The sequence below is a fragment of the Vicugna pacos genome, chromosome 1, assembly GCF_048564905.1.
Source record: "Vicugna pacos chromosome 1, VicPac4, whole genome shotgun sequence".
Taxonomy (NCBI): domain Eukaryota; kingdom Metazoa; phylum Chordata; class Mammalia; order Artiodactyla; family Camelidae; genus Vicugna; species Vicugna pacos.
The window spans coordinates 66,248,997-66,276,333 of record NC_132987.1 but is presented as its reverse complement, the minus strand read 5'-3'; the positions used below and the strand labels follow the sequence as shown (position 1 = coordinate 66,276,333).

Genomic DNA, 27,337 nt, shown 5'->3' with positions numbered 1-27,337 from the left:
CAGATGAGGAGTCTTAAGGCCCAGGAAGAGAATTGGCTTGCTAAGGGTCACACAAGTACAAAGCTGGGAATACCTTAGCTCCCATTCTGATTTTATGTCCACTACATTCTGCTCCTTCATTGCTCTTTTTGTTTGTTCTTACTAACCAGCCCTAAATGAGTACATGCCCATTTTTACCATTTTGTGATAGTCTTTGGCTTTGCTTTATCACTCCCTCCAGGTCTTGCCAACAGGTTTTTATCAAGCATATGCTGTGTGCCCTGTTCACTATGAAAGCTCTAGAATGAGTGGCCTGCCACTCTTCCTAAGACTAGAGTTTATTGCAGTGAACAAACAGACCTATATAATATGCCTGGAGAGCTTAAACAAGACAGTATAAAGTTCTAGATTGCAACACAGATTTTAAATGCTACTCTGGTGTCATGGAGCTGGTTCCTCCTGGTTTTGTGCATATCTTTTCCCAGTTTCACAGTCATGTTACATTGGCAGCTTGAGATCTGCCATGGTGAGGGTTATTGGCAAACACTACAAATCAGGGCTTTTCCTCACCAACCTCCTACCAAGAGCCAGCATATCACTGGCTTTACAAATTCAGAATAAGGAAAGTAATGTAGGTTAGGGTATCTACTGAAGGCTCTGTTGAAACAGAAGGGATGCTATGTGACTGAAGTATTGTGCTGTACACCAGAAGTTGGCACAACATTCTAAACTGACTATACTTCAATAAAAATATATTTTTAAAAAAGAAACAGGATGGAGGAGTGAAGCAAAAGTAGGGACAGTAATGAGTCTGGAGAGGGTGTGAGGGGAGAAAGGATTACCTTGGATTTCAGGAGGTAATGGGAGATAAAGTGTGGCTATGAGAGTTTGAACCAGATGAATTTGGACAAAAAGGAAACCTTCAAGCAGAAGTCATTAAAAAACCGTTTTTGGAAAATTAATATGGTTGCTGCATACAACAGGAATAGCTACTACCTGTGAAGATATTATAGTAATCCATGTGTGAGGTGATGATGCAAATGACAGTAAAGGAACAGATCTAGGAAGTGTTTTGAAGAAATTATTAGTATGACTTTGAGACCTAGAGTAATTTAAGAAAGGACTTAAAGACTGAAGTTTTTGAGCATGGAGGACTGAAGGAGTGTTGTCCCATTGTCAGAATTGAGAAAGTTGGGAAGGGGTACTGGTTTGGCAGAGAGGGTGGTGCCTTATTGAGTGGGAGGTGGCATCTAATTATAGGTGAGGATGGGACCTCAGTCAAAGACCTGAGGACAAAGGTTGGTAAAGTTAGGGAAGTATACGGGAGCCATCAGTGTGGAGCTGATTATTAAAACAGAAGAGTCCTCCCTGAGAGTAGTGAGGAACAGAGGCAAAGACCAAACCTTGGAGACCTGACAGTGTAAGCAATAGGAAGTGGCAGAGGATACTGAAGAAGGTAGGTGACTGAGGTCAGAGATGGAGGAAGAGAATGTGGTGGTGGAACGTAAGGGGGGATTGAGTCCTTGTAGAAGGATGAGATCAGTAGAGTCAAATGGTCACAAAGATGGAAAGAGGAGAGACAATTGAGCTAATGATGATTCAAAAAAACATTCATACAACTAGAAAGAAATTACTAGTTTACAGCAATTTTAGTCAAGTGAGTGGGGAAAGAAACATTGTAGCCAATATGTGGGTGGTGGGGTGAAGGTAGTAAATACATACCACTTATTCAGTCACTTGAGCTGTGAAAAGAAGGAGATAGAATTTTTTTTATTTATTGGAGCTGTTTAGAACAAGTGAATCTTTTGTCCAGTGGACCCTCAGTGCCATTATGGTGTAATGAGTCAAGAATTCTTATCAACTACCAGTAGAAGTATAAATCAATTCAGCCTTTCTGGAAAGAAGTTTGCCATATATATTAAAAATCTTAAAAGGATTCATGTTCTTTAACCCTCATATCCTTTAGCCTTCCACTACCAGGATTCCATATAACAAAATAGTCAGAAATGCCATTAAGGATGTATGTAGAAAACTGTTCATTGAAACATTTTCTGCAGTAGTAAAAAATGAGAAATAAATCCAGCCATTAGGAATGATTGAATTCAAGTTGTATCTGTTTGATATTATACAGCTATGAAAAGTATTTTTAAATTCATGTTTTGGAAACATATTTGTGACATAAACAAGATAATGATGTTATCTGATTATGAGAAATGTATATGTTATGTCTAAGCATAGGAAAGTCCAGGGAGAGATACACTAAGTTGTTATCCCCAGGTGGTGTGATTATGGATGCTTTTATTTTTCTTCATAACTTTTTTTTAGTTTCCAAATTTTCTGTAATGAGCAAGTGGTTCTTTTATAATTTAAAGATTTTTTAAGAGGGGGGAGACAATGTTTGGCAGGAAAAAGGCAGTGGAAAGCAAGAATCTAGAGGTTGTGAGAATTTTGGTACATCTCTCAGCAACCTACATCACAAATGAAAGGGTTCACTAGTTCTGAGTGAAGGAAGGATGAGTGTTCTTCCGAGCCTGCAGGGGCAGATGAGAGAACAGATGGAGAGGCAGGGAATCTGTTTCTGTCACAAAACCAATTGAGGTCAGCAGCTGAGACAGAGTTTCAAATAGCCGCTGTTGAGAGTGGGCTGGAATGTTGATGGGAGGACAGAAGATCACCAAGGAGTGGCCTCATCTCACTGAAGTTTGGCCACCAGATACATAGATACTTTTCTTTCCATAGAGTTCCCCTCCCAATTTAAAAACTGGCCAGGTTTCAAGGGTTTATTTATAAAACTATTTTTTTGAACTCTAAGATCTTTTCCCATAGAAACAGTGTTCCAAATGGTGATTAGAGTTCTAGCCAGCCCAGAAAAACTCATGTCAGTGTGTCTTGCCCATTTTTCCTTCCTAGTATTTTTCACATGTTCATTCCTCTCTCGGGACCTATAGCTGTCCTCTTTCCTGTGCACAACCCACTTGAACTGCAGTGTTGTGACACCACCTGAAAGGAGGTTTCCATATTCATGTCTACCCATTTCTGTTCCCTTTACCCTACTTTTCCCCCATCCCCAGCCTGTCTTGCATTCTGCTCTCAGATTTATCTTCCAAAATCACCATGGTTATTGTTGCTTTCCTGCTCAAAATTGCTCTGTCCATTTCCCAAATTCTTTTGGGTTTGGCAGACAAAGGACTCTCACTGTCGGGGAGTGTGGGTAGGCACAACACGCAGAACCAGAGTGCACTAGGCCAGTATCATCACTTAAATCTCAGCCCGAGGACATCAGCCAGGCCCTTATTAACTCATTAAGGCAGTTAGGCTGGTGAGAATAGGCTGCCTGGCAGGCAGATACAGAAGTCTATGTCATATACAAGAGCAGGGCAAATCAGAGTTTAAAGCCAGAAAAAAAATCCATCCTTTGTCAGAATAGTTGCAGTCAGGAGGCATCAAGCTGTTCAGGTTTCATCACTGAAAAAAGCTCAGAGCAAGTTAATGTTTCAGGTTTGTTTTGTTGTGGTCAGCCTTTAGAGCAATCCAGCTTTGCTTCTAATACAGAAAGCAAATCAGTGGTTCTCTATTGTGAATGTGCTTTGGTTGGGAATAAGATCTCCAACTTCTCTGAGCCACATAATTACCCTAACTTAATCATTTTTCTTTCTGGTAGGTCTGCTGAGCAGCTATAAACATTTGACATATGATTTCATCATAATTATAAAATACAGTATTGACTAGATAGCATATATATAGGAACTTTGCCATCCTCAGAATAACCATACATTTAGCTTTTTCCTCCTGACACTTAAAATTGACTCTGATTCACAAAACAAACTTTCAAAGTTCCTTCCTCAGACTTGCGCTTTCCTATCACAGCAAACATTTCAGGGTGAGCAATATACTGTTTCAGTTCTAGAAGGATTAAATAGGCATTTGTGGGCTAGCATGAGAGCTGCCTAAATATTTAGATCAAAAAGTCTTTACATGGGACATGAACAAGGAACATCGTTGCCCTGGAAACAAGGTGTATCTCCCAGCTGGGATGATGGTAGCTCCTGGCCTTTTGGATCACTGGGAAGAGAATAAGGGCAGAGTCTCACAGTAGTGCAGTTGGGTCAGCTCTGTGAGCTCTGGTCATTCTTTGTGAGATAATCAGACAGTGGCTTTTTACCTGTGAGGGGCCGCCAGCTGCTGTAGAGGAGAGATGTGAAATAAACCCTTTTCCCTGGGGAATGAGGATGAGAACACGGGGGATGAGCTGTAGAACAGTTCCCCCTGCATATTGTCAAGTAACTGAGTAGCTAGCATATCAAGAGACTGTGTGCTCTGTAAAATCTGAAAGCTGTTCATATTTTAATATACTCCACAGGGATTCCAAACTTTCGGTGTAATGAGTTACATATTATTGATATGCGGAAGTTAGAAGTAAAGCAGAGCTCCTTTTCAGTGAATTGTTGAAGAGCGGGATTTTGAACACTTCCAGAGACATAGGTGTTAAGCTCCACATGTATGCCTTCCTCATTTACGGGTCTGTGTTCAACAGGGAATCTAGCTGGTTATGTTGAAGAGTGTAGGGATTCTCAAACATGGCAGCACGTTAGAATCACTTAGAGAATCTTTTAAGAAAAATACAAATGCCAGAGTTCTCGTCACAGAAATTGGAATTTAACTGGTTTGGGATGGCCCTGTGCTTTGGGTTCTTCTGTGAGTTTTTTGGTGATAATTTCAGTATACAGAGCTTGCAATCCACCTTTCTGGAGTAGTGCTTCTCAAACTTCAGTATGCACAAGCATCACTTGAAGGGCTGTAAAAACATTTTTCCAGTCCCAACCCCAGGAGATTCTGAAGGTTTAGGGTTGGGGCTGAGACATTGTATTTCCTTGAAGCTCCCAGCTGAGGCTGAAGAGCACTGTTCTGCAGTGTTGGTTTCCGTGTGTCTGGCACACAGTATGTATTCATCAGCTGTTGAATGAACGTGGTGGGTATCTGTTTGCTTCTTGAAATTTAATGTTCGTGTGAATCGCTTGGATATCTCATTAAAAATGCGGATTAAGATTCTATAGGTCTGGGGTGGAGCTGAGAGTTTGCATTTCTAACAGGCTCACAGGTAATAGCAACCACATTTGAAAATAGCAAGATGTGACAAGATACATATCATCATGTGTAATTTTCTCATCTTATCTCCATCAAGGTACACTAGTCATGTGACCTTCACCTGCATTTCTTTGGTTTACCCTGAATTGGACGCATTTCCTGCCTATGTCCCATTTCTTTCCTTTTCAATCCCACTCCAAAAGCATATTGGAGGCAAATGAGTGAGAATGACATTTTTATAAAGATAACGTCAAATTCTTTTAAAATATTAAATATCAAATAAATATAAAAATTTTGTAAACTATGTATAAAGTGAGAAATGGTAAGATATAATTAATAGCCATGTTTTTATTTGGAATAATTTTAATTTACAGAGATGTCACAAAGATAGTACAGAGTTCTGTGTACCCCTCACCCATTTACCCCAAATGCTATTGTTTTACATAAGCACAGTACATTTGTCAATATTAAGAAGTTAACATTGGTACTTTGCTATCAACCAAAGGACAGACTTCATTTGGTTCTTATTGGTTATTCTGCTGATGTCCATTTCTGTTCAGGATCCAGTCCAAGACACCACATTGCATTTAGTTGTCCCTGTCTCCTTAGTCTCTTCTGATCTGTGACGGTTTCACATTCTTTGATTTTCATGATCTTGACAGTTTTAAGGAATACTGGTCAGATGTTTCGTAGAATGCCTCTCAATTTGGTTTTGTTTGACGCTTTCTCATGCTAAGACTAGCATTATGAGTTTAGGGGAAGAATAAATAGCACAGAAGTAAAGTGCCCTTTTCATCACATCAGAGTAGAGAGTACATAATATCCACGTGATTTATTACTGATGATTTAACCTAGGCCAATTTGTTTCTTCCTTGTAAAGTCACTATTTTTCCCTTTCCATATTCTTTTCGTTGGAAGCAAGCACTAAGTTCAAACCCACATGCAAGGGGAGAAGAATCCAGAAGGGAAAGCGTATCTACATATATTTGGGGTTTTTCTGTCCGGAAGATTTGTCCCTTGTTCCCCGTTTATTCATTCAGCCAGTTATTCATATTAGAATTGACTCATGTTTGATTTTATTTATTTATTTATATGTGAACTCATATTTTAAATTATAATCTATTACTATGTTAATTTATTGTGTTGTTCATATTATTCCAGTTTAGTCTCTATCAGATCAGCTCCTGTGTCCCTTTACGTGCCCTCCTCCTTTTATTTTCTGAACACTTCCTTACTTTCTGGCACTACAGAATATTCCAGACTCATCTTGTAATTTCTCTGCCCCAACCTAGAGTCAGCTGTTTTTCTCCAAGGAACCCTGGTTCCTTTTATTGGATAATGGTATTTAGAAACCAAGATCTGAGCGCTGAGTATGCTTGTTGCTATTAAAGTGTCACTAATTCCCGGCCTTCCAGTGGGTAGAGCTAGAAAATATATGTGTATGTACTGAACTATGTATACACACATACTTCTAATTATGTCTATATTTATTTCATATCTATCTTTTCTCTTTTGTCTCTCTCTATGGGGGCGGGGAGAGAGAGGGAGGGAGGGAGAGGGAGAGAAAGGGAGAGAGGAGTTTATATATAAGGCTAAAGGAGTTCATACTGAGTTCTCTGACTCTGATCCAGCACCACATTCTTTCTAGCCTTCCACCCTCGCTTTTGGAATTTCTTTCTTTGAGGGTGAGAAACCTGGCTCGCTGTCATTATCTACCATTTAGTTACTATTTGTTCATTGTTAACCCATAACTCCTGTAAGAAACAAATTTGCCAACTAGAGTATAGTGTTTATATATATTTTTTGTCTTTAGTCTTACAGTTTCCAGTCAAAACAGTGTTTTCCACAGTTACTTAGATCAGCTCCTTTTTTCCCACCTTGAATTTATGAGGTTAGGTCATACATTTCTAATACAGTTAGATATATTTGTCACAATCTGCATTTCATCCTGGGACTCCCTCAACTTCCTGGTTGGTATTTTTAAATTTGCATGTATCAGAATTCTTTGTTTTGTGTAGTTTTAGGGGATTGGACAAATGCCATGATTTTATTTTTAAGCAAATCACTGGCAAACTTCGTAACTAACAACATACGTGTAACAAACCTGGCAACTGATCTTCACACAGGCTAGGAAACACTAAATTAGATGATCTTCTAAAAGCCTGTTTCTCCTTCAGCATTCATTGAACCTTCCTTTATCATTGCTGATTCCCAGAGATTGGTTGTGTCCCAGGTAACATCACTGATGGTTATCTCCAAGAGAGTCTTGAAAGAGTCTGAGGAAAAAAAAAAATAAAGCATCTCCACCACTCTGCACTGTCAGTCAGGGGGTTAGAAAGACTTTTTATGGAAAGGAGGAGACAACAGCAGAAGCCAGTACCTCATCTGGGCTGAACCACTGGAGCCTCCAGCTAGCCGTAGTAACTCTAAGACACTGATTTTCAAATTGTGAGTCCCCAGACCAACAGTATCAGCATCAACTGGGAAACTGTTAGAAATGCAAATTCTCAGGCTCCACCTACACTTACTGAGTCAGAAACTCTGGAAATGGGGTCCAATAGTCTGTGCTAAGAGTTCTCTGAGTGCTTCTGTTGCACACTAAAGTTTGAGGACCTCTACTCTTAAGATTAATCAGCCATTTGCCAGTCAGGGCCTGAGGAGCAGCAGTGAGGCTTCATCTTGACTTCCTGCTAGGGCCCTGGGGACACAGAACTGGTTAACCAGGGACAGGCTTTAATTGTAGCCAAAGGTTTAAAGGGCTGTTTTTCTTGTGGTTTATATGTTTGTTTTTAATTGTGATCCACCAGCGGATGGGAAATTTCTGGCTTCAGTGTCTAGGACATTCTTTTAGGTAGAAAAGAAGAGTTTATGGTACTAAAACATTTTTATGCTTTAATTTTTTTGTAATTACAAAATAAAGACCAAAATCATATCAAATACTTCACATTTTTTAGTAGATACCAGGTTTTTAAATTATTTTTATAATGGTCTGTTATTTATAATATGTATAACATCATGTTTATGTTTTAATAAGTAGTTATACCTTAGGGAGTTAAAAATTACTGGTATCCAGTATGAAGTTTTAGTAAGAAAAAGTTGGGAGATATTTTCTGATCTAGGTAAATCTCTCATGCCTTTAAATCCCTATTCTGTACCTCCGTCCCTGGGTACGTTTGTGACTTCAAATCCTACACTTCTTTTTATTATTCACTCTGTTCCAGCTATGCTGGCCTCCTCTTTGTGTCCCTAGAACCACTTCAGGGCCTTTGCACTTACTGTGATTTCTGTTTGGAATGCTCTTTCACCAGATCCTTGCCTTCTAGCTCCCTCACTTCCTTCGAAAGTAGCATTCTCAGAGAGAACTCCTGCTACCCTATCTAAAATTTCACACACACACACAGTCACATTCCAAGCACATAAACACCTAGTGTCCCCATTGTTAATTTTTTCTCTTTGGCAGCTACTATCTAACAATAAATATATATGTATATTTTTTTTCCTCTCTCTCCAGTAGAATGAAAGTTTGGCATAGATTTTTATCTCTTTTTTATATTGCCTAGAACAATGCCTGATACATACTAAGTACTCAATTATTATTTGTTGAATGAATGAATATCTCCAAACATGCATTTATGTAACTGACAGTAAGTTGCTGGTGATAGCATTTTTGCTTTTTCATTATTACCTGAACTGAGCTGAGAGGCAGCTTGTCTTTTATTCTTCTAAACTGTCTCTGTTCTGTTCTGTTCTCCTCAACTGCCTCTGTTCTAATTAAGAGGGATGGGGGAGGGAAGTACCTAAGAAAATTATTGATTCTTTCCCTGTTTCCTATTTAGAAAATAGAGCTCACTGCCAGTTAACTTTGTTCCTTTCTGTCTCAGTGCCTGCCAGAAGGGAATGGGACAGGATGGTGTGAGATGGAGTGTTGTAGGTCACATTAAACTAGTGTTTCTCTAGGGGAGATGAAAAAACCTGGAAATGGATGGTGGTAATAGTGGCGCAACAGTGTAATCATTAATTATTTAATGCCACAGAACTATACACTTAAAAGTGGTTAAAATGGTCAATTTTGTGTTATATATGTTTTACCACAATTTTTTAAACCGCCAAAACATAGTGGTTCTCAAAGTATAGTTCTAAAACAGCAGTAGCAGCTTCCCCTAATAACTTGATAGAAATGCAAATTCCCAACCTTCCCGCTAGAACTGTTGATTCCAAAACTGGAGGTAGGTGTGCCTGGTGATTTGCATTTTAACAAGCCATTCGGGTGGTTTTGATGCATACTGAAGTTTTAGAGTCAAGCATTGAATAATTTTGTTTCAATCCTGAGAGCTATGAAGAATTTTTGAAGGGTTTCATAGAATTTCCTCTGGTAACTGTATAAAATTACCTTGGTCAGAAATTCTGACCACCTTAGCGGTAAAATCAAAATGTTTTGAAGATTAGTATTGTAAGTAGTGTTGCAAGAAACAAACTTAACATTCAGAGTGCCTACTGTGTTTTGAGCATCTTGCCAAATGCTTTCACATTTGTTTTTACATTTAACCCTTTAGTCAACCCTGGTGAAGTAAATATTACATTACCCACATTTAGAATGAGGAAAGAAGCTGAGATCAGTTATAATTTATCTACTTTCCTTCCAGTGTATACTTGCTGCCACTAGGTGGCACCGGTGGTGTGGTTTCCCAGACCCAGGCAAAGCTTTCTGGGACTACATGCCTAGAAAACAAATAAATGAGGCCTCTTATGAAAGAAATCAGACTGCAGGCAACCACAAATCTTGGTACATAGCAGTTCCAACTTCAGTATGTCAGTTAGGACTCTGAAAATCCACCCCTATATAAAAGCAATGAAAACACTGCCAAATTCTTACAGTCAACTTTTTCAGAACTCTATAAAATACCCAGAGGCTTGTGACAATCTGAATAGCATTTCTCCAAGAAGATCACTTAATCATGGTAAGAACAGCAAGACTTAAAAAGTTTTAACTGATTCTTGTTTCCTCTTGGCTTCACAGTAGCCTTGAAAACTAATAGTCTCAGTCATAGCTATGAAAACCTAGCAGACACTCAAGAAGGCAGAATGGATTTGGAGCTCCCCAAAGCCCCTCACCCCAGAGAACTGTTGCTTTGACCTGTCTGGTAGTTCCATGGAAACCTTCCCTCATGGGGCATACCTTTTTTTTCCCCCTCTGACTCAGAGCTAACACAATACAGCTTCTCCTTCACCCACTCCAGAGCATGCTCCAAAATGCAGACAAAGCCATTCAGCAGAGGCCAGCAGACTTATTAGTGGAAGGCATTTAAAGAAATCTCTGTCCCGTTATTAGCTGACCACTAAGCTAACATAGAACATAGACTTCGGTGGCAAAGCACAACAAACAATACAAGGGAATATAGATCATAGGAAATGGAATTGAGAGTCCAGAAATAAGCCCTCACATTTTTGGACATTTTTCTATATTGTGTCAAAACAATTCAACAGGGGAAAAAAATAGTCTTTTCAATAAATGATCCTGGGAGAACTGGATACCCAATGTGCAAGAGAATGAAGTTGGATTCCTTCCACATACAGTGTATCAACATTAACTCAAAATGGATCACAGATCTAAATATTAGAGCTAAAACTGTAACATTCATAGAAAATAACAGGAGTAAACCTTTGTGACCTGTGACACCAAAAACTCAGTCAAGCAGCAAAAGAAAACATAGATAAATTGGACTTCATCACAATTAAAAATTTCTGTATTTAAAGGGCATCATCAACTACCATGAAACGAAACCCCATGAAATGGAGAAAATATTTGCAAATCATGTATCAGGCAAGGAACTTGAATCTAGAATATATAAGAACTCTTACAACTCAGTAATAAAAAGCAACCCAGTTAAAAAATGAGCCAAAGAAGCTGAATGAACATTTCTCCAGAAAAGATATACAAATATCCCTAAGCATGTAGAAAGATTCTCATTGTTGCTACTCAGTAGAGAGATACAAATCAAGACCATGTTGTGGGGGAGGGAATAGCTCAGTGGTAGAGCATGTGCTTAGCATGCATGAGATCCTGGCTTCAATCCCCAGCACCTCCATTAAAAAAATAAATAAACCTAATCTCCCCCACCAAAAAAAGTAAAAAAAATCAAGACCATGTTGGGGAGGAAGAAATTTTCTTCTGCCCTTCTCAGTTCTTCTGTCTGGTCTAAGAATTAAGTTGACATGAGACATAATGAGTTGACATTAAATAACACATACATGGGAGAGACCCAGGAAAACTGAGTAATTCACTGAAGTGGCTGTAACCCTCACCTTAAATATCTTCAGCTAAAGACAAAGAGGATGTTGGGAGTAGAGGGTTTGGGAGTTACCACGTGACTCAGAAATTTCACCTCTTAGTATATGCCCCAAAGAAATGAAAATAGATGTTCACTCAAAAACTTGTACACAAATGTCCATGTCAGCATTATTTATAATAGCCAAAAAATGAGAACTACCTAAATGTCTATTGACTGACTAATGTATAAACAAAGTCTGGGATATCTGTGCAATGAGATAAAATTTGTCATTAAAAAAATAATAAGTACTGATAAATGCTACAGTATGAACAACCTTGAAAACATTTTAAGTAAAAGAATTAAATTACAAAAAGCTACATACGTGATTCTATTTGTATAAAACATCCAGAATATACAATTCAGTAGAGGCAGAAAGTAGATTAGTGGTTTTCTGGGGTTGGAGGGAGGAAGAAACACAGAGTGACTGCTAGTGGATTCAGAGTTTCTTTCTGGAGTGATGAAGATCTTCTGGAATTAGATAATAATCAATGTATAACTTGTGTATATAATAAAAACTTCTGAATTCTACACTTAATTTAAAAGGATGGATTTTTATGACTGAAATTATGTATCAATAAAAAAATCTTTACACAAATATAAACACATGCCCATGAGAAGTTCACAGTGATATCTTTTGCTTTTTTTTTTTAATTGAGGTATAGTCAGTTTACAATGTTGTGTCAATTTCTGGTGTACAGCACTGTGCTTCAGTCATACATGAATATACATATATTCGTTTTCATATTCTTTTTCACCATAAGCTACTATAAGATATCGAGTATAGTTCCCTGTGCTATACAGTATAAACTTGTTTATCTATTTTATATATACCAGTCAGTATCTGCAAATCTCAAACTCCCGATTTATCCCTTCCCACACTCTTCCCCCTGGTAACTATGAGTTTGTTTTCTATATCTGTGACTCTGTTTCTGTTTTATAAATAAGTTCATTTGTCTTCTTTTTTTATGTATCCCACATGTGAGTGATAATCATGTAGCATTTTTCTTTCTCTTTCTGGCTTACTTCCCTTAGAATGACAATCTCGAGGGCCATCCATGTTGCTGCAAATGGCATTATTTTATTCTTTTTTGTGGCTGAGTAGTATTCCATTGTATAAATATACCACAACTTCTTTATCCAGTCAATATCTTTTAGATTGTTATGTTTAAAAGTTTTTTTAACAGCAAGAAAAAAAAGTGAGGAAATTATGTTTCTCACTAGCTTTAGAGGTCCACTGCTATAACCATATTTTACTTCTCTTCCCTCTCTTACCTCCCCTTATTGCTTCAAATTCTGACGCTACAAAGATACCCAAGTAGGAATTTGGAACTTCAAAGGTATAGTCTATTTGTCCACTAACAAATAGATTTTTAAAAACTGTTTGAATTCTCCTGTGAACTTTTAACCACAAAGCCGTGAGGCAATATTCTTGTTGCATTAAAGGCAAGTCTTGGGCATCCCTTTTTTTGTCACCCAGAGCATCATGAAGTGCCAGGACCCTGGTCAAATTTATCGTTGGTGCCTTTTCAGCTTTCTTTTTCTGTTCCATTCTACTACATAGTGCTCCCTTTCTTCCATGTCCTAGGGCCCTAGGGCTCTGTTATGGTCTTCTGACTGAATCCTGTACCAGTCCTAGTCTCTCTTGTACCATGACCCTCCCATATTCAGAATTATCCACTTTCACCCTCATCAGAACGGTTTCTGGCTGTCTCTGCTTTGAATTCGAATTAATTATCGACTGATTAAAAATGTTCATGCTAACACTGAAGGTGAAAATTTCTAAGTTCTGAAGCATTCCTTTGTTTTAAAAAGAAATGTATTTCTTTGTTCACGGAGAAGATTTGGAAACATAACAAACTCAGTAACAAATGAGCCTTCCTCAAGCATCTCTATGATGCCTTTAAAGGAACCAGAGCACCTTGGAGGAATGTCTGATTCCAAATCTGGGGCAGGAAGCATTTAAAATGAGTTCAGAACATCTTGTCAGAAAGTAAGGTGGCTGTAATCACTGAGCGCATGTTGAAAGGACCCAGGAGCCAACTTAGAAAGGTCCCCAGTGACTAAAGATGGGGACCTCTGGGCATCAAAAAGAAAAATAACTGGAATGGACTGGGGCACATCACGTGTTAAATGCAAGAGCTACTTATGTTACTTTTAAACAGAAAGTCACCTGTGAGGGTGACTTTGCAAGAAAACCAATTCATTAGTTTGAAAACTGCCAAATAAAAGAATCAAGCATTCTACATTTCCTATATGACTTTTATCTTAGGATAACCAAATGGTTACTGTATAACAGAATAGTACCATCTTTCAACCCTTAATGAAACAGTAGATCTAGGTAACATCACCGATGTCTGCTGAAAACATTAGATGAAAGTTTGCTGGAGAACCTTGTAAGGGATAAGTCAGACCAATAGCATCTACTGCTCAACCTTAACATCGCAAAAAGACAGAATTGACATAAGGCCTTTTGATGTAATACAGTGGGATGTACACAGTACCACCTATGACATATTCTTGCTCAAAATTCTAACTTGAAGTGATGAAATCTCAAAGATCTGTTTATAGGAAATAGGGGAGTTAGAAGAGTATGTTAAACAACACCATGGGGATACAATCAGCAAGAGCTAACACAAGGGAAATTCTGTAGAACTAATGATCTAGTTTCTTCAACAAATAAAGGGCAAGAAACAAAAGAGGAGGAGACCTATACAGGATACATCAACCATATTTAATGCATGCACTTATTTAGAATAAATCCACTGTAAAAAAAAATTACAAGCCTGTTGTGGAAATTGAGTTATTGTTTGATCATGTGCTGATATCGAGAAAATATTTTTTAGTTATGTCAGTGGTATTCTGGATATGATTTTGAAAAGTTACTGTCTTGAGATGCATACTAAAGTATTTATAGATGAACTGACAGGATGTTTGGGATTTGCTTTAAAATAATTCAATAGAATGGAGGGAGTGTTTGGGATTCAGATGAAACAATATTGGCCATGTATTGTTAATTGCTGAAACTGGGTGGTGAATACATAGATTTTTGTAATATTACTCTTTATAGGTGCTTAGAATTTAGACTTTAAAAAATGACTGCATACATATACTATATATAATAATACAGTTTTATACATTTATGTGTATATAAATATATATATATATATATATATATATATAGTTTTTAAATTACACGTAATTCATGACTATATCTACAGTTGATTTCTAGTTGGAGAATTACGGCTCCAATGGAATAAGACTTTCTAGAGCCCCTTGCTGGCCACTGCAGACCCCCACCCAGAGTTTACCAGAAGAGTGTTGGCAACTTGACATCTTGTTTTATCACTTCTGGGAGATTGCTAATCTTCACCTTGACAACCGGGTGCCATAATGCATAATATTCCCATCAGACTCATTGTTATGACAAGACACATGTGAGAAGTTCTTTTATAAAACTTACAGCTGATCCTATCTTATGTGTAGGATACTCATTTTTTAAATGAGTTAATTTTTATAAGTGAATTATGTATCTTGCAGGCATTTCATTTTGAGACATCAGATTTTTTCATCATTTTTTTCTCTCTTTTCTAGGAAATTATTTTAGGTTATGTGAAAGAGATGCTTCCTCATCTCTAAGGCCTACCAGAAACTCTGATTCAAAGAGAATAAATGGATTTTGCACCAAACCACAAGAAAGTCCAAAAGCTCCAACCCGTAAGTTTTTATTAGTTTTTCTAGTTATGAACTGGGGAGCTCCCAAAGAGTAGAACAGCTTGGAATCGAAAGAACCTAAAAGAGATGTGGTCACAGGGGTTCCTACATCATACCCTACCATATAGCTCACACCTCCCTTATATTAGCTGTGCTCACAGGTAGCACTGATTTCTTCATTTTCCTCATTTGTCATTTTCATCTCTTGCCTCAAAGATTGAACTGGAGCTTTTTGTAGGACAGTAGATGCACTGAAGTAAATAGTGCTCTAGAAATCATCTTTTAAGAAGCCCCAAAGATGAACCAAATCAAAAAATGGTGTTTTGGGTAAAGTATAACTATAACTAGGGCTAAGCTCCGGTTTGTATGTTAACTTCAGCCATGTTTAGTCCTCTCCCTAACTCAAGAAGGAGCATAATATGTAAATTGTAGGGTCCCAGGAGCTATTTGTTTGTTGCTTCTTCATGGGAGTAAACTAGGGCCAGGCAAGTCTTGGTGAGTAGAAAACAACTGTCCTCAAAGAATTTTTATCAAGAGCTTAAAAATGTTTATACCCTTTGACCTGGTATTTCACTTCTGGGGAGCTATTCCAAGGAATAATCCCTATATGTGGAAAAAGCTTTGAATGTAAATATGTTCCATATATATGTATAAAAATGAGAAACTAGTCCAAGTATCAATTCGGGAATAATTAATTATGCATGTTAGATCTACTTGAGATGTGCAGCTGTTGGAAATGGTGCTTATAAATACCACATACTAGCATGGAAAGTGTCATAATGTTAATGATCAAAAGCAGGATATAAAATTTTATATTGTGTGTAAGCAGAAGCATGGTACATATAGAAATTACATATACATACATATTTAGGGGGAGAAGACTGAAGAAACACACTAAAGTAAAAATATAGTGGTAACACTATAACAAGAGAATTAGGGGTGGTTTTTATCTTTTTCTTTTTCCACATTTGTACTTTCTGAATTGTCTTTAATGAGTACACAAAAAGAGAAAAAATATAAAGTTGTGCTAAGTGCTGGAGGGTTAAAAGATAAAATTACAGCAGTATTATTTCTATACTTCTAAACCTCTTTTCTTGTTTTTCGTTCTTTATGGATTCTTTCCCTAGTGACTTTCCTGTTCCTTTTGCTGTTGCCTTCTGATTAAGTGAAGGGTACAGCATAAAGGTGACTTGTAGATAACAGTCAGGAAGATGGTCTGTCTGCAAGAGATGCAGGCAGTACCTGGAGGTTGGATGAGATCATCTCCAAGGTCCTTTCTAACCCTGACATTCTGTGATTTCCTAACCTTTTCTGCTCCTTACCTTCAGTTACTTCCCCTTTCTTCCAAAGACTCTCTTACAATCTAAGAGTCTGCCTTTCTTTTTCACTTGCCTCTTCTGCTGGTCCGTTTTCCTCTGCTGCCTCTTTCTCCTGTATCCTTTCTGGGTCATGCCCCAAGGCTCTCCCTTTGCATTGATGATTATCTCCCCTCCTGCCTTATTAATGAAACCTAATCAGATGGCATAAATTTAGACCCAGTAAACTAGTATGGCATTCATGCTTTTTCCTCTCCTGACTGATTCATTTTAGAGTCTCCTTGTTTCATTTAACAGTACTGCTATGGTCTTAGTCATCCAATTTTGAGGTACTTCATGAATCCTTCTTTGTCTTAATTTAGTCAGTCTCTAAATTCTTTGTCATCCACAGATACTGACTCTTTTGTCTCTCTTTCTACTGTTACAGCTCCAGTTCAGACTTTATCACCTCACCCTTGTATTACAATCTCCTGTTTAGACTTATTGCCCACTCTGTCCTGTCCTTTTTCTTGCCACCCATTGTGGAGATTAATCTTTCTAAAACATTAACTTCTTTCTTGCATCAAAGTCTACAGTAGTTCTCAAATCAGTTCTAAAAACCTTACCCTGCTATTCAAGCTCTCTTATAACCTGATTTTACCTTACAAACTTTACAAAATTCTACTGAAGTCAAATGAGCTCATCACTATTACCTTCTTAGTTTATCATTTTTACGTTTACATCTTTGTTCATGGTGTTCTTTGGACTTTCAATGACTAGAGCTTATATTGGAAAATAATGCTTTTATTTTACCTCATTCCTCACGGAATTTCTGAATTTCATTTAAGAAATGAGCAAACAGAAATTCCATTCAAATAAAGCTATAATTAGCTTGAGATTTCTCAATGATTCTGTTTAGTGAATAGCTAAAAAGCACAAATAGCATTTTAGCATTTTACTGAATTTGAGAGTCATGGCCTCATGTAAGTAAGCTGTCTCATCTTGTTTTCCTCATAGACACTTACAGCCACAGAGTGCCATTACATAAACCTACGGATTGGGAGAAGAAGATACTTATATGGTCAGGTCGCTTCAAAAAGGAAGATGAAATCCCAGAGACTATCTCGTGAGTGCTGAATTTAGGGTTGTAAGCAGCTTTTATTTTTCAGTGATCTCTTAAAGAAAAGCATTTCCTCTGAGTCTGTTTAAAACCTTTCAACCAAATTTTAAAAGTTTGCATTTCTCTGAATGTTTCCTTTTTGGCAAGTACCTGGAATAAAACAGTGCTGGAAAATCTGTATCTTATCATTAATATCTTATGTAGTGCCTAGTGAAGAGCTGTCAGGTACTCTGAAGTCAGCTGATTTAATTTCCTCTCCTAGCTACAAAAGTGACTAAACAGTGAAGTTCATTATTTTTAGGGTTTTTTTTTACATTTTTTATACATTTATTTTTGTAATTCCTCTTTTTAATTATTATTTTTTATTGAAATATAGTTGATTTACAGTGTTGTGTTAGTTTCAGATGTATGGCAAAGTGATTCAGTTATTCATATATATCTGTATCTGTTATTTTTCAGATTCTTTTCCATTTTAGGTTATTACAAGATATTGAATATAGTTCCCTGTGCTATAGTGTAGTCCTTGTTGTTTATCTATTTTATATATGGTAGTGTCTATTTGTTAATCCCAAACTCCTAATTTATCCCTACTCCCATTTCCACTTTGATAACCATAAGTTTGTTTTCTGTGTCTGTGAGTCTATTTCTGTTTTGTAAATAAGTTCATTAGTGCCATTTTTTTTAGATCTCACATATGAGTAATATATGATATTTGCCTTTCTCTGTCTGATTTATTTCACTTACTATGATAATCTCTAGGTCCATCCATGTTGCTACAAATGGCATTCTTTCATTCTTTTTTATGGCTGAGTAATATTCCAGTGTGTGTGTGTGTTTGTGTGTGTACATATATATATATATATATACTTTTTTTAACATCTTCTTTATACAGTCATCTGTTGATGGCCACTTAGGTTGCTTCCATGTCTTGTCTATTGTAAATAGTGTTGCTGTGAACATTGGGGTGCATGTATCTTTTTGAATTGGAGTTTTTGTTTTTTTCTGGATATATGCCTGGGAGTGGGATAGCTGGATCATATGATAATACAATTTTCAATTTTTTAAGGGACATCCATACTGTTCTCCATAGTCGTTGCACCAAGTTTCATTCCCACCAAGAGCATAGGAGTGTTCCCTTTTCTCCACACTTTTTCTGGCAATTATTATTTGTAGAGTGTTTGATAATGGTCATTCTGACCAATGTGATGTGATGTATCTCAATGTAGTTTTGACTTGCATTTCTCTAATAATTAGTGATGTTGAGTATCTTTTCATGTTCCTGTGCCATTTGTATGTCTTCTTTGGAGAATTGTCTATTTAGGTCTTCTGCACATTTTTTTAATTGGGTTGTTCATTTTTTGATATTGAGCTGTATGAGCTATTTGTATATTTAAGTCTATAAACAGTTTTGAGCATATTTGTGTATGGTGCAAGGGCATGTTCTAACTTCACTGACTTACATGCGGCTGTCTAGCTTCCCCAACACCAATTGCTGAAGAGACTGTTTTCTCCATTGTATATTCTTGCCTCCTTCGTAGATTATTTGGCCATAGATATGTGGGTTTATTTCTGGGCTCTCTATCCTGTTTCACTGATCCATATGTCTATTTTTGTGTCAGTATCACACTGTTTTGATTATTGTAGCTTTATAGTATTGTCTGAAGTCTGGAAGTATTATGCCTCAAGCTTTGTTCTTTTTCCTCAGTATTGCTTTGGGAATTCTGGGTCTTTTGTGGTTTCATATAAATTTTAGGATTATTCGTTCTAGTTCTGTGAAAAATGTCATGGGTAATTTGATAGAAATCACATTAAATCTGTAGATTGTGTTGGGTAGTATGGTCATTTAACAATATTAATTCTTCTAATCCAAGAGCATGGGATATCATTCCATTTCTTTGAATCATCTTCAATTTCCTTTATCAATGTTTTATACTTCTTAGCATATAAATCTTTCACCTCCTTGGTGAGAGATTTATTTCTAGATATTTTATGTATTTATTTATTTTTTGTATGATTTTAAATGGGATCTTTGTTTTTACTTTCTCTTTCTGATAGTTCATTGTTAGTGTAAAAAAATGCAACAGATTTCTGTATATTAATCTTGTATCCTACTACCTTGCTGAATTCGTTTATTAGTTGTAGTAGTTTTTGTGTGGCGTCTTTAGGGTTTTCTATATATAGTATCATGTCATCTGCATATAATGACAGTTTTATCTCTTCCCTTCCAATTTGAATCCCTGTTATTTCTTTTCTTGCCTGATTGCTATGGCTAGGATGTCCAATACTATGTTGAATATAAATGGTGAGAGTGGGCATCCTTGTCTTGTTCCAGATTTTAGCAGGAAGGCTTTCAGCTTTTCACCATTGAGTATTATGTTGGCTGTGGGTTGTCATAAATAGCTTTTATTATGTTGATATATGTTCCCTCTATACCCACTTTGGTAAGAATTTTTGTCATGAGTGGATGCTGAATTTTAACAAATGCTTTTCTGCATCTATTAGCATGATCATGTGATTTTTGTCCTTTCTTTTGTTGAAATGGTGTATCACACTGATTTATTTGTGTATGCTGAACCATCCTTCTGACCCTGGGATGAATCTAACTTTATTATTGTGTGTGATCTTTATTATGTGTTATTGGATTTGGCTTGCTAATATTTTGTTGAGGGTTTTTGCATGAAAGATACTGCTCTGTAATTTTCTTTTTTGGTAATGTCTTTGGCTTTGGTGTTGAGTGATAGTAGCTTCACTGAATGATTTTGGGAGTTTTCCCTCCTCTTCAGTCTTTTCGAATAGTTTGAAAAGGATTGGTATAAGTTCTTCTGTGTATATTTGGTAGAATTCTCCACTGAAGCCATCCAGTCCTGGACTTTTGTTTGCAGGGATTTTTTTAAAAAACACATTCTATTTCACTTCTAGTGATCAGTGTGTTCAAATTATTTATTTCTTTTTGATTCAGTTTTGGTGGGCTGTATGTTTCTAGAAACTTGTCCATTTCTTCTTGGTTGTCCAATTTGTTAGCATATAATTGTTCATAGTATTCTCTTATGGCTTTTTGTATTTCTGTGGTATTGGTTGTTATTTCTTCTCTTTGATTTCTTATTTTGTTTATTTGGGTTCTCTCTCTTCTTGGTGATCCTGGCCAGAGGTTTGTCGATTTTGTTTATCCTTTCAAAAAAACAGCCCTTGGTTTGATTGATTTTTTTCTATTGGTTTTTTTAATCTTTTTTTATTTCCTCTCTGATCTTTATTATTTCCTTCTTTCTGCTGACTTTAGGTTTTATCTGTTCTTCTTTTTCTTATTCTTTTAGTTGGTTGGTTAGGTTGTTCATTCGAGATTTTTCTCTTTTGTTGAGGAAGGCCCTATCTCTATGAGCTTCCCTCCCAGGACTGCTTTTGCTATATCCTATAGATTTTGTATGGTTTTGTCTTCATTGTCATTTGTCTCCAGGTACTTTTTAATTTCCTTGATTTCATCATTGGTTTTTAGTAGCATTTTATTTAGTCTCCATGGAGTCATTTTTTTTCTCATTTCTCCATCTGTGGTTGATTTCTAGTTTCATGCCGTTGTAGTCAGAAAAGATGCTTGAAATAATTTCTACCCTCTTAAATTTGTTGAGGCTTGTTTTGTGTCCTAGTATGTGGTATACCCTAGTGAATGTTCCATGTTCACTTGAAAAGAATATGTATTCTTTCTGGGGGGGGGGTGTGTGTAGTGTCCTGAAAATATTAATTAAGTCTAACTGTTCTGTTGTGTCATTTAGGATCTCTGTTGCCTTACTGATTTTCTGCCTGGAAGATCTGTCCATTGATGTCAGTGGGGTGCTGACATCTCCTACCATTAAGTTTCTCCCTTTATGTTTGTTAGTATTTGTTTTATGTAGTTAGTTGCACCTGTATTGGGTGTATATATGTTAAATATGTTAATGAGTATAATATCCTCTTCTTTTATCATTATATAGTGTCTTTCCTTTTTTTTATGGCCTTTGTTTTAAAGTCTATTTTGTCTTATATGAGTATTGCTTCCCCTGCTTTTTTCTCATTTCCGTTTACATGCAATTACTTTTTTCTTCTTCTCACTTTCATTCTATGGAGTCCTTTGCCCTGAAGTGGATCTTTTGTAGGCAGCATATCGTAGGCTTTTATTATCCAGTCTACCACTCTGTATGTTTTGATAGGAGCCTTTAGTCCATTGACATTTAAGGTAATTAATTGTCTTAAATTATTACCATTTTAAACCTTGTTTTTCAGTTGATTTTGTATTTCTTCTTTATTCCTTTCTTTGTCTTTTTGTTTTTCCTTTTGCACTTTGAAGGGTTTCTTTTTTATTATGCTTGAGTTCTCTTTTTGGGTTTTGTGAATCTGTTGTATGTTTTTGATTTGTGGTTATCCTGGTTTTCAAGTACGTTAACCCATTACTGTATCTACCTGCTTTAGACTATTAATCATATAAGCTTAAACACATTCTAAAAAATCTACATTTTCTTATTCCCCTCCTCCATATTTTATGATTTAGATATTCTATTTTACATCTTTATGTTTATCCTTTTGCTGTTCATTGTAATTATAATTGCTTCCACAGAAAATTTTTTTAATCTATATACTGGCTTATTTAGGTGATCTACAGTCCTGTTATATATTTTCTTTTCCTATAGTGATTTTTCCCTTTCCTATAAATTCTTGCTTCTTTTCTATTTAGAGAAGACCTTTCAATATTTCTTTTAGGGTAGGTTTAGTGTTGCTTTATGCTTTTAGTTTTTGTTTATCTGAGGAATTCTGTCCTTCTTCTTCTATTCTAAATGGTAATCTTGCTGGATAGAGTATCCTAGGTTGCAGGTTTTTGCTTTCAGGACTTTGATATATCTTGCCGCTCCCTTCTGGCCTGCAATGTTTCTGTAGAAAAATCAGCTGATAACCTTATGGGGGCTCCCTTGTAACTAACTCTTTGTTTTTCTCTTGCTGCCTTTAGACTCCTCCCTTTAACTTTTGTTGTTAATTATGTTATGTCTTGGTGTAGGTCTGTTTGGGTTTATCTTGTCTAGGGCCCTCTGTGCTTCTGGTACCTGGATATCTGTTTCCTTCTTTAGGTTTGAGAAGTTTTCTGCCACAATTTCTTCCATACATTTTCAACCCCCTTTTCTCTTTCTTCTCCTTCCGAGATCCCTGTTATGTATATATTGGCATGCTTTGTATTATCCCATAGGTCTCATATGTTCCTTTCATTTTTTTTCTTTAACCATTTGTCTTTTTGTCTGCTGTTCTGATTGAGTGATTTCTATTATTGTATCCTCTCGATCACTTATTCATTCTTCTGCAGTATTCAGTTTGCTATTTATTGCCTTAAGCTTGGTTTTCACCTTGGCAATTGTCTAATTTTGATTGACTCCTCTTTATAGCTCCTTGTTACAATGATTTGCATTTCTATTGATAGCCTTTCTTAATCCCTTAAGCATTGTTTTACCTCCTTTTTGACCTTGGCATCTGGTAGACTGGTGGTGTCTGTTTCATTGTTCTTTCAGGGGATTTCTCTTATTCTTTTAACTTTATTTTCATTTTACTTATATTTCTCTGAACCTATGAATTTAAGGGAAACAGTTATCTACTGTGGTCTTGAAGGGCTATTTTTATGTAGGAGCATCTCTGTGTAGCCTGCATGAGTCCCATATTTTTGGTACAAGGGCTGTTTTTGGTATGGATGCCTGCCATGACTTTCCTCAGGGTGTGCTGGTCGTTATCTTCTTGATGGGGATGTGATTGGTATTGTGGCGACCAGAGCCTGCACTGGATGTTGGCTTTTTGGTTGTCACAGCCCTGCCAGGGGCAGAATCTGCTCCCCAGTTGTTGGTGTAGAAGCCTTCAAATCCAGTTGTAAGCTATAGTGTGAGGTGGGTGGGATTAGAGCACTTATGTTGGGAAAGGAGCCCTGTGTTTTCCTTGCCAGGAGCTGTCTCTGTGCTCTGTGATGTCACCCACTGTATGCATCCACAAAGTACACTTTTGGTGCTGTCCTCAGCCCCGCCTCCACTGTCGTAATGCCCACAATTGGCTCTGATTTCAGCCCCACTTCCATGTGTGTGAACACACGAAGCCTATTGCTGCTGGAGCTGGATCCACATCAGCTATGGAGAACCAGTAATTAGCACAGATATTCCCATACCCACTGGAAATCTGCTCAGATTTCAGCCCTCCTTCCATGTGTGGGCAACCAGCTGGTGTTTGCATGCTCCCAGAGCTCATAGTGACTGAGTTGTACCCACTCTGAACACGCTGAGTGTGAGGCTGCTGTGACTGGGCCACACCCCTACCTTGGCATGTGTTAACAATGAGGCGTCTATGGCAGACCCAGGCTCCATCCTGTGCACATCCCCGGTTGTGGCACAGACCACACTTCAGGCCCTTTGGGCTGTCTCCAGGCAGCCAAACAAAATCCTCCTCTTGGGTCTGTTCACTGAAGCCCAGCTTTCAGCACCCAGCTGCTGCGCATCCTAGTAGGCCCACATCTTGACCTGGGAAGTGCAGCAGATTGGCCAATACTGTGTTCTGCTGGTCTCTGTCTGTCCTGCCTCCTGCAAGCCGGCTGCTGCACTGCACTGCACAAGCCACAGACTGCCTCTGAGGCTCTCTTTTCTGTCCTAATGGACCTCCCAGTTGGTGGGGGGGGGGTTCCCAGGGTGAGGGAACTTTTCCCCTTTCATAGGTCCCTCCCAGGGGTGCAGGTCTTGTCCTGATTCCTTTTTTTTTTTCTTTTGTCCTACCCGGTTACATGGCGATCAATCTTGCAGCTTTGGTTGTATGAGATCTTCTGCCAGCATTCATTGGCTATTCTGTGAGAATTGTTCCACACATAGATGTATTTTTGATGTACTTGTCAGGGAAGGTGCTCCACATCCTTCTATTCTTCCATCTTGATCTCCGCCCCCTTATTGTGTTTTATATAGAAGTATAAAGTGAATGGTGAAAATGCTCCATCCTCCCCAAAGTCTACAAGATCTCCAGTCCCCACCTCCTTTTTTATATTGATAGGCACTACTCTACTCCTGATTTATGAGACACAGAGATTTATATCCTTCTGGAAACTTTAGAAGGAGGAAAGTTAACTTGCTCTCATGATCTCATTGTATTACCAGGTTTGAGATGCTTGACGCTGCAAAGAACAAGATCCGGGTGAAGATCAGCTATGTGATGATTGCTTTGACAGTGGCAGGATGCATCTTGATGATTATTGAGGGCAAGAAGGTGAGAGTGGACATCCTCTCTATCTCTATGTATTTTCCACAGAAGACCTAGTGGAAGTCAGGGGTTGACCCTTGTATTTATTCTCTGTGAAGAGGAGGCTACTTCCCACATGAGAAATGATAAGAAACAAAACAATACATTAGGATCAAACCTGGGGTATCATGCCTGAAGATAAATAGCAAATCCTAACTTTGGCAAGGTGGAAGGACTAAATTAGTTTGTGTAAAGTAAAAAAATATGTTTAGTTAACACAGATGTCATAAGTAATGTGAGACAGGAAATAAGACCCTGGCATATTTAAGGACGACTCCTTGCATGTCTCTAAAGCACTCTCAGTACCTGGGCTTATTTATCCTCACTCTGCCTTAGTCCTGGTGAGCTTTCTTTACTTGACATGCAGCCAAACTGGGCCAATAGTATCCAAGTTCCTAAGCAGTACCTGGGAATTCAAGTCCAGGAATCAGATCATTATTAATAGCTATCACTAAGTGAACACTCACTGTTCCAGTATCTTGGTGTTATCTTATTTGAACCTCATAACAACACTGCAAGATAGGTGCTATTATTAGGACCTCATTTAGATGAGGAAACATAGTTTAGAAAGCTCTAGTAAAACTTACCCAAGGTCACACATCTCCCTAATGGCAGAGCCATAGGTTGCACCCTGACCTGTCTAATTGAGGTGGTAGTGAAAGTGCTCCCACTTACTGAGTGCTCATTCTATAGCAGATATTGTTAAACTCATTTATCACCACACTAATCCCAGGAACCTAAGAGGTATGTTCCCTTATTAGCCCTGTTTTATAAAGAAGAACCTGAAGCTTAGAGATGTTAAATAATTTCCCCAAAGTTTCACACCTAATAAGTGGCAAGACAAAAGTTTACAGTCAAGTTTGCCAGTTACCAAACTGCATACTGTACTATTTTGTGATTAAAGTAGTTATTTTCATATGCAGCAGTACTGATCAAACCCTTATTTTAATTCCATGTCTAATTCTATATATCACAGCTTCCATGTGGAGACAAATGTCTTATACCTATTAATCAGATGTTAAAAGGGTTCTTCCACAGGCCCAGTGGTAACTGACTTCTTTATCCCCAGTGAGTCCAGAGTAAAAGAAATGACCCTCTGGCCCTCTTTGGGAGTCTTGGCATGGGAAGTACTGACCATTTAGGCTGACGTGATGGGAGCACAAAGGGCAAGTGTGGAGGCCTGGGTGAAGTTCCCTTGACAGCTCTGTTCCTGCCCCACGTCAGTATTTCTTCCGTCTCCCTCTTTGACCTCTCATGCTTAGTTCTCAGACTGAAACCTGCAGAAGCATGTGGATAGGACATGGAGGTTTCTAGAATTCTGAGAAATCTACATTGCTTTTGTCTACTTAATTATAGTAGCTGAGTGTAAATACTCCAGAAAGAAATCACTCCCTGAGATCTCCTCTAGCCTCATCCAAGGGTTTACGCTGTATAATTTAGAATTCCTCTCCTCTTCTGAACCATAAAATTGTGTCACTTCTCTTCTGTGGAACAATCCATTACTAAAAAGTTGGTCAACTCTACTGGAATGAAGAACTTTTGAACTTCATGTGATTTAGAAGTGAGCCATTGTATGTTTTGTCCTCTCCACCAGTTTACCTTTCTCATTCTCCTCCCCTCTCCGTACCAGATTCTTTACATGTGAAATCACACAGATAGAAGAAAATACCACCTTGTAGGGTGGTATTCACTTCTCTGGTAAAAATATTTGAAACTGGTTTGTTTACATAAGCGTCACAGAAGTGTAACAAGTCATGGGGAAACAAGGGAAGAGGTTGTTTGCCTCCCTCCCTGCTGTTTGCTCTCAGAGGACGGAGTAGCAGGGCAGACACTGCTGGAGTCATTGGTGGTGGTATTTGGTCAAGTCTGGGATCCTCCAAGCTTGAATGTTCATGGTAAAAGAGGAGTAAGGAACTAGAGGGGTGTGAAAGTATACAAATGAGTTGGGGGAGGAGAAATGGTAGCAACAAAGAAAAGTGAGAGGAGAAAAAAAGGGACAGAAATGGAAATGAGAAGATATTTAATACTAAAGAGAGGAAAAGAGAAAGACAAAGGAATTAATTATAAAGGGAGAAAAGAGGCTAGAAGATTTAAAGAAAGAAGCCAGGAGGGAGGAGGTGGAGGTGTGCCATTCCTCTCTTGTGCCGGGCGGATGGGCTACTGCACTAGGAAGAGTCCCCACGGAGGGGAGCGCTGTGCCCAGCGCGCACACAGCAGGCCCTCCATGCCTGTACTGCCCGCGACAGCCTGGCGGCTTCGGTGCAAGGTAATGACATCCTCCCCAAACCGGCATCAATAATCACTTGTTCAAATTTGTTTCACTGTAGGCTGCCAAAAGAAACGAGTCTTTAGCAAGCATGAACTTAGAAAAGAAAGCTCGTCTGAGAGAGGAAGCTGCTGTGAAGGCCAAAACAGAGTAGCAGACATACCCATGTTGGCTGATTTTGAAAATCCAGAAAGTGTTGCAGCAACAAGCCTCTATAACCAAGAATGTGGTATGAGTTTCCCTATGTCTGCTGTGGAGCTACAAATAAATTTTCTTAAAGAAA

The 27,337-nt window shown here is 37.9% G+C and overlaps 1 protein-coding gene across 1 annotated transcript in view; it reads left to right on the top strand.

Annotated features, from left to right (window-relative positions):
- FAM162A (family with sequence similarity 162 member A) overlaps positions 1–27,337 on the top strand; it is a 30,209-nt gene extending 2,872 nt beyond the window's left edge. The window contains exons 2-5 of the mRNA XM_006215750.4: positions 14,985–15,107; positions 17,417–17,525; positions 24,647–24,755; positions 27,116–27,337. Of these exons, the coding sequence (XP_006215812.1) occupies positions 14,985–15,107; positions 17,417–17,525; positions 24,647–24,755; positions 27,116–27,208 (434 nt within the window). The 3' untranslated portion in view covers positions 27,209–27,337. The remainder of the gene's footprint in view (positions 1–14,984; positions 15,108–17,416; positions 17,526–24,646; positions 24,756–27,115) is intronic.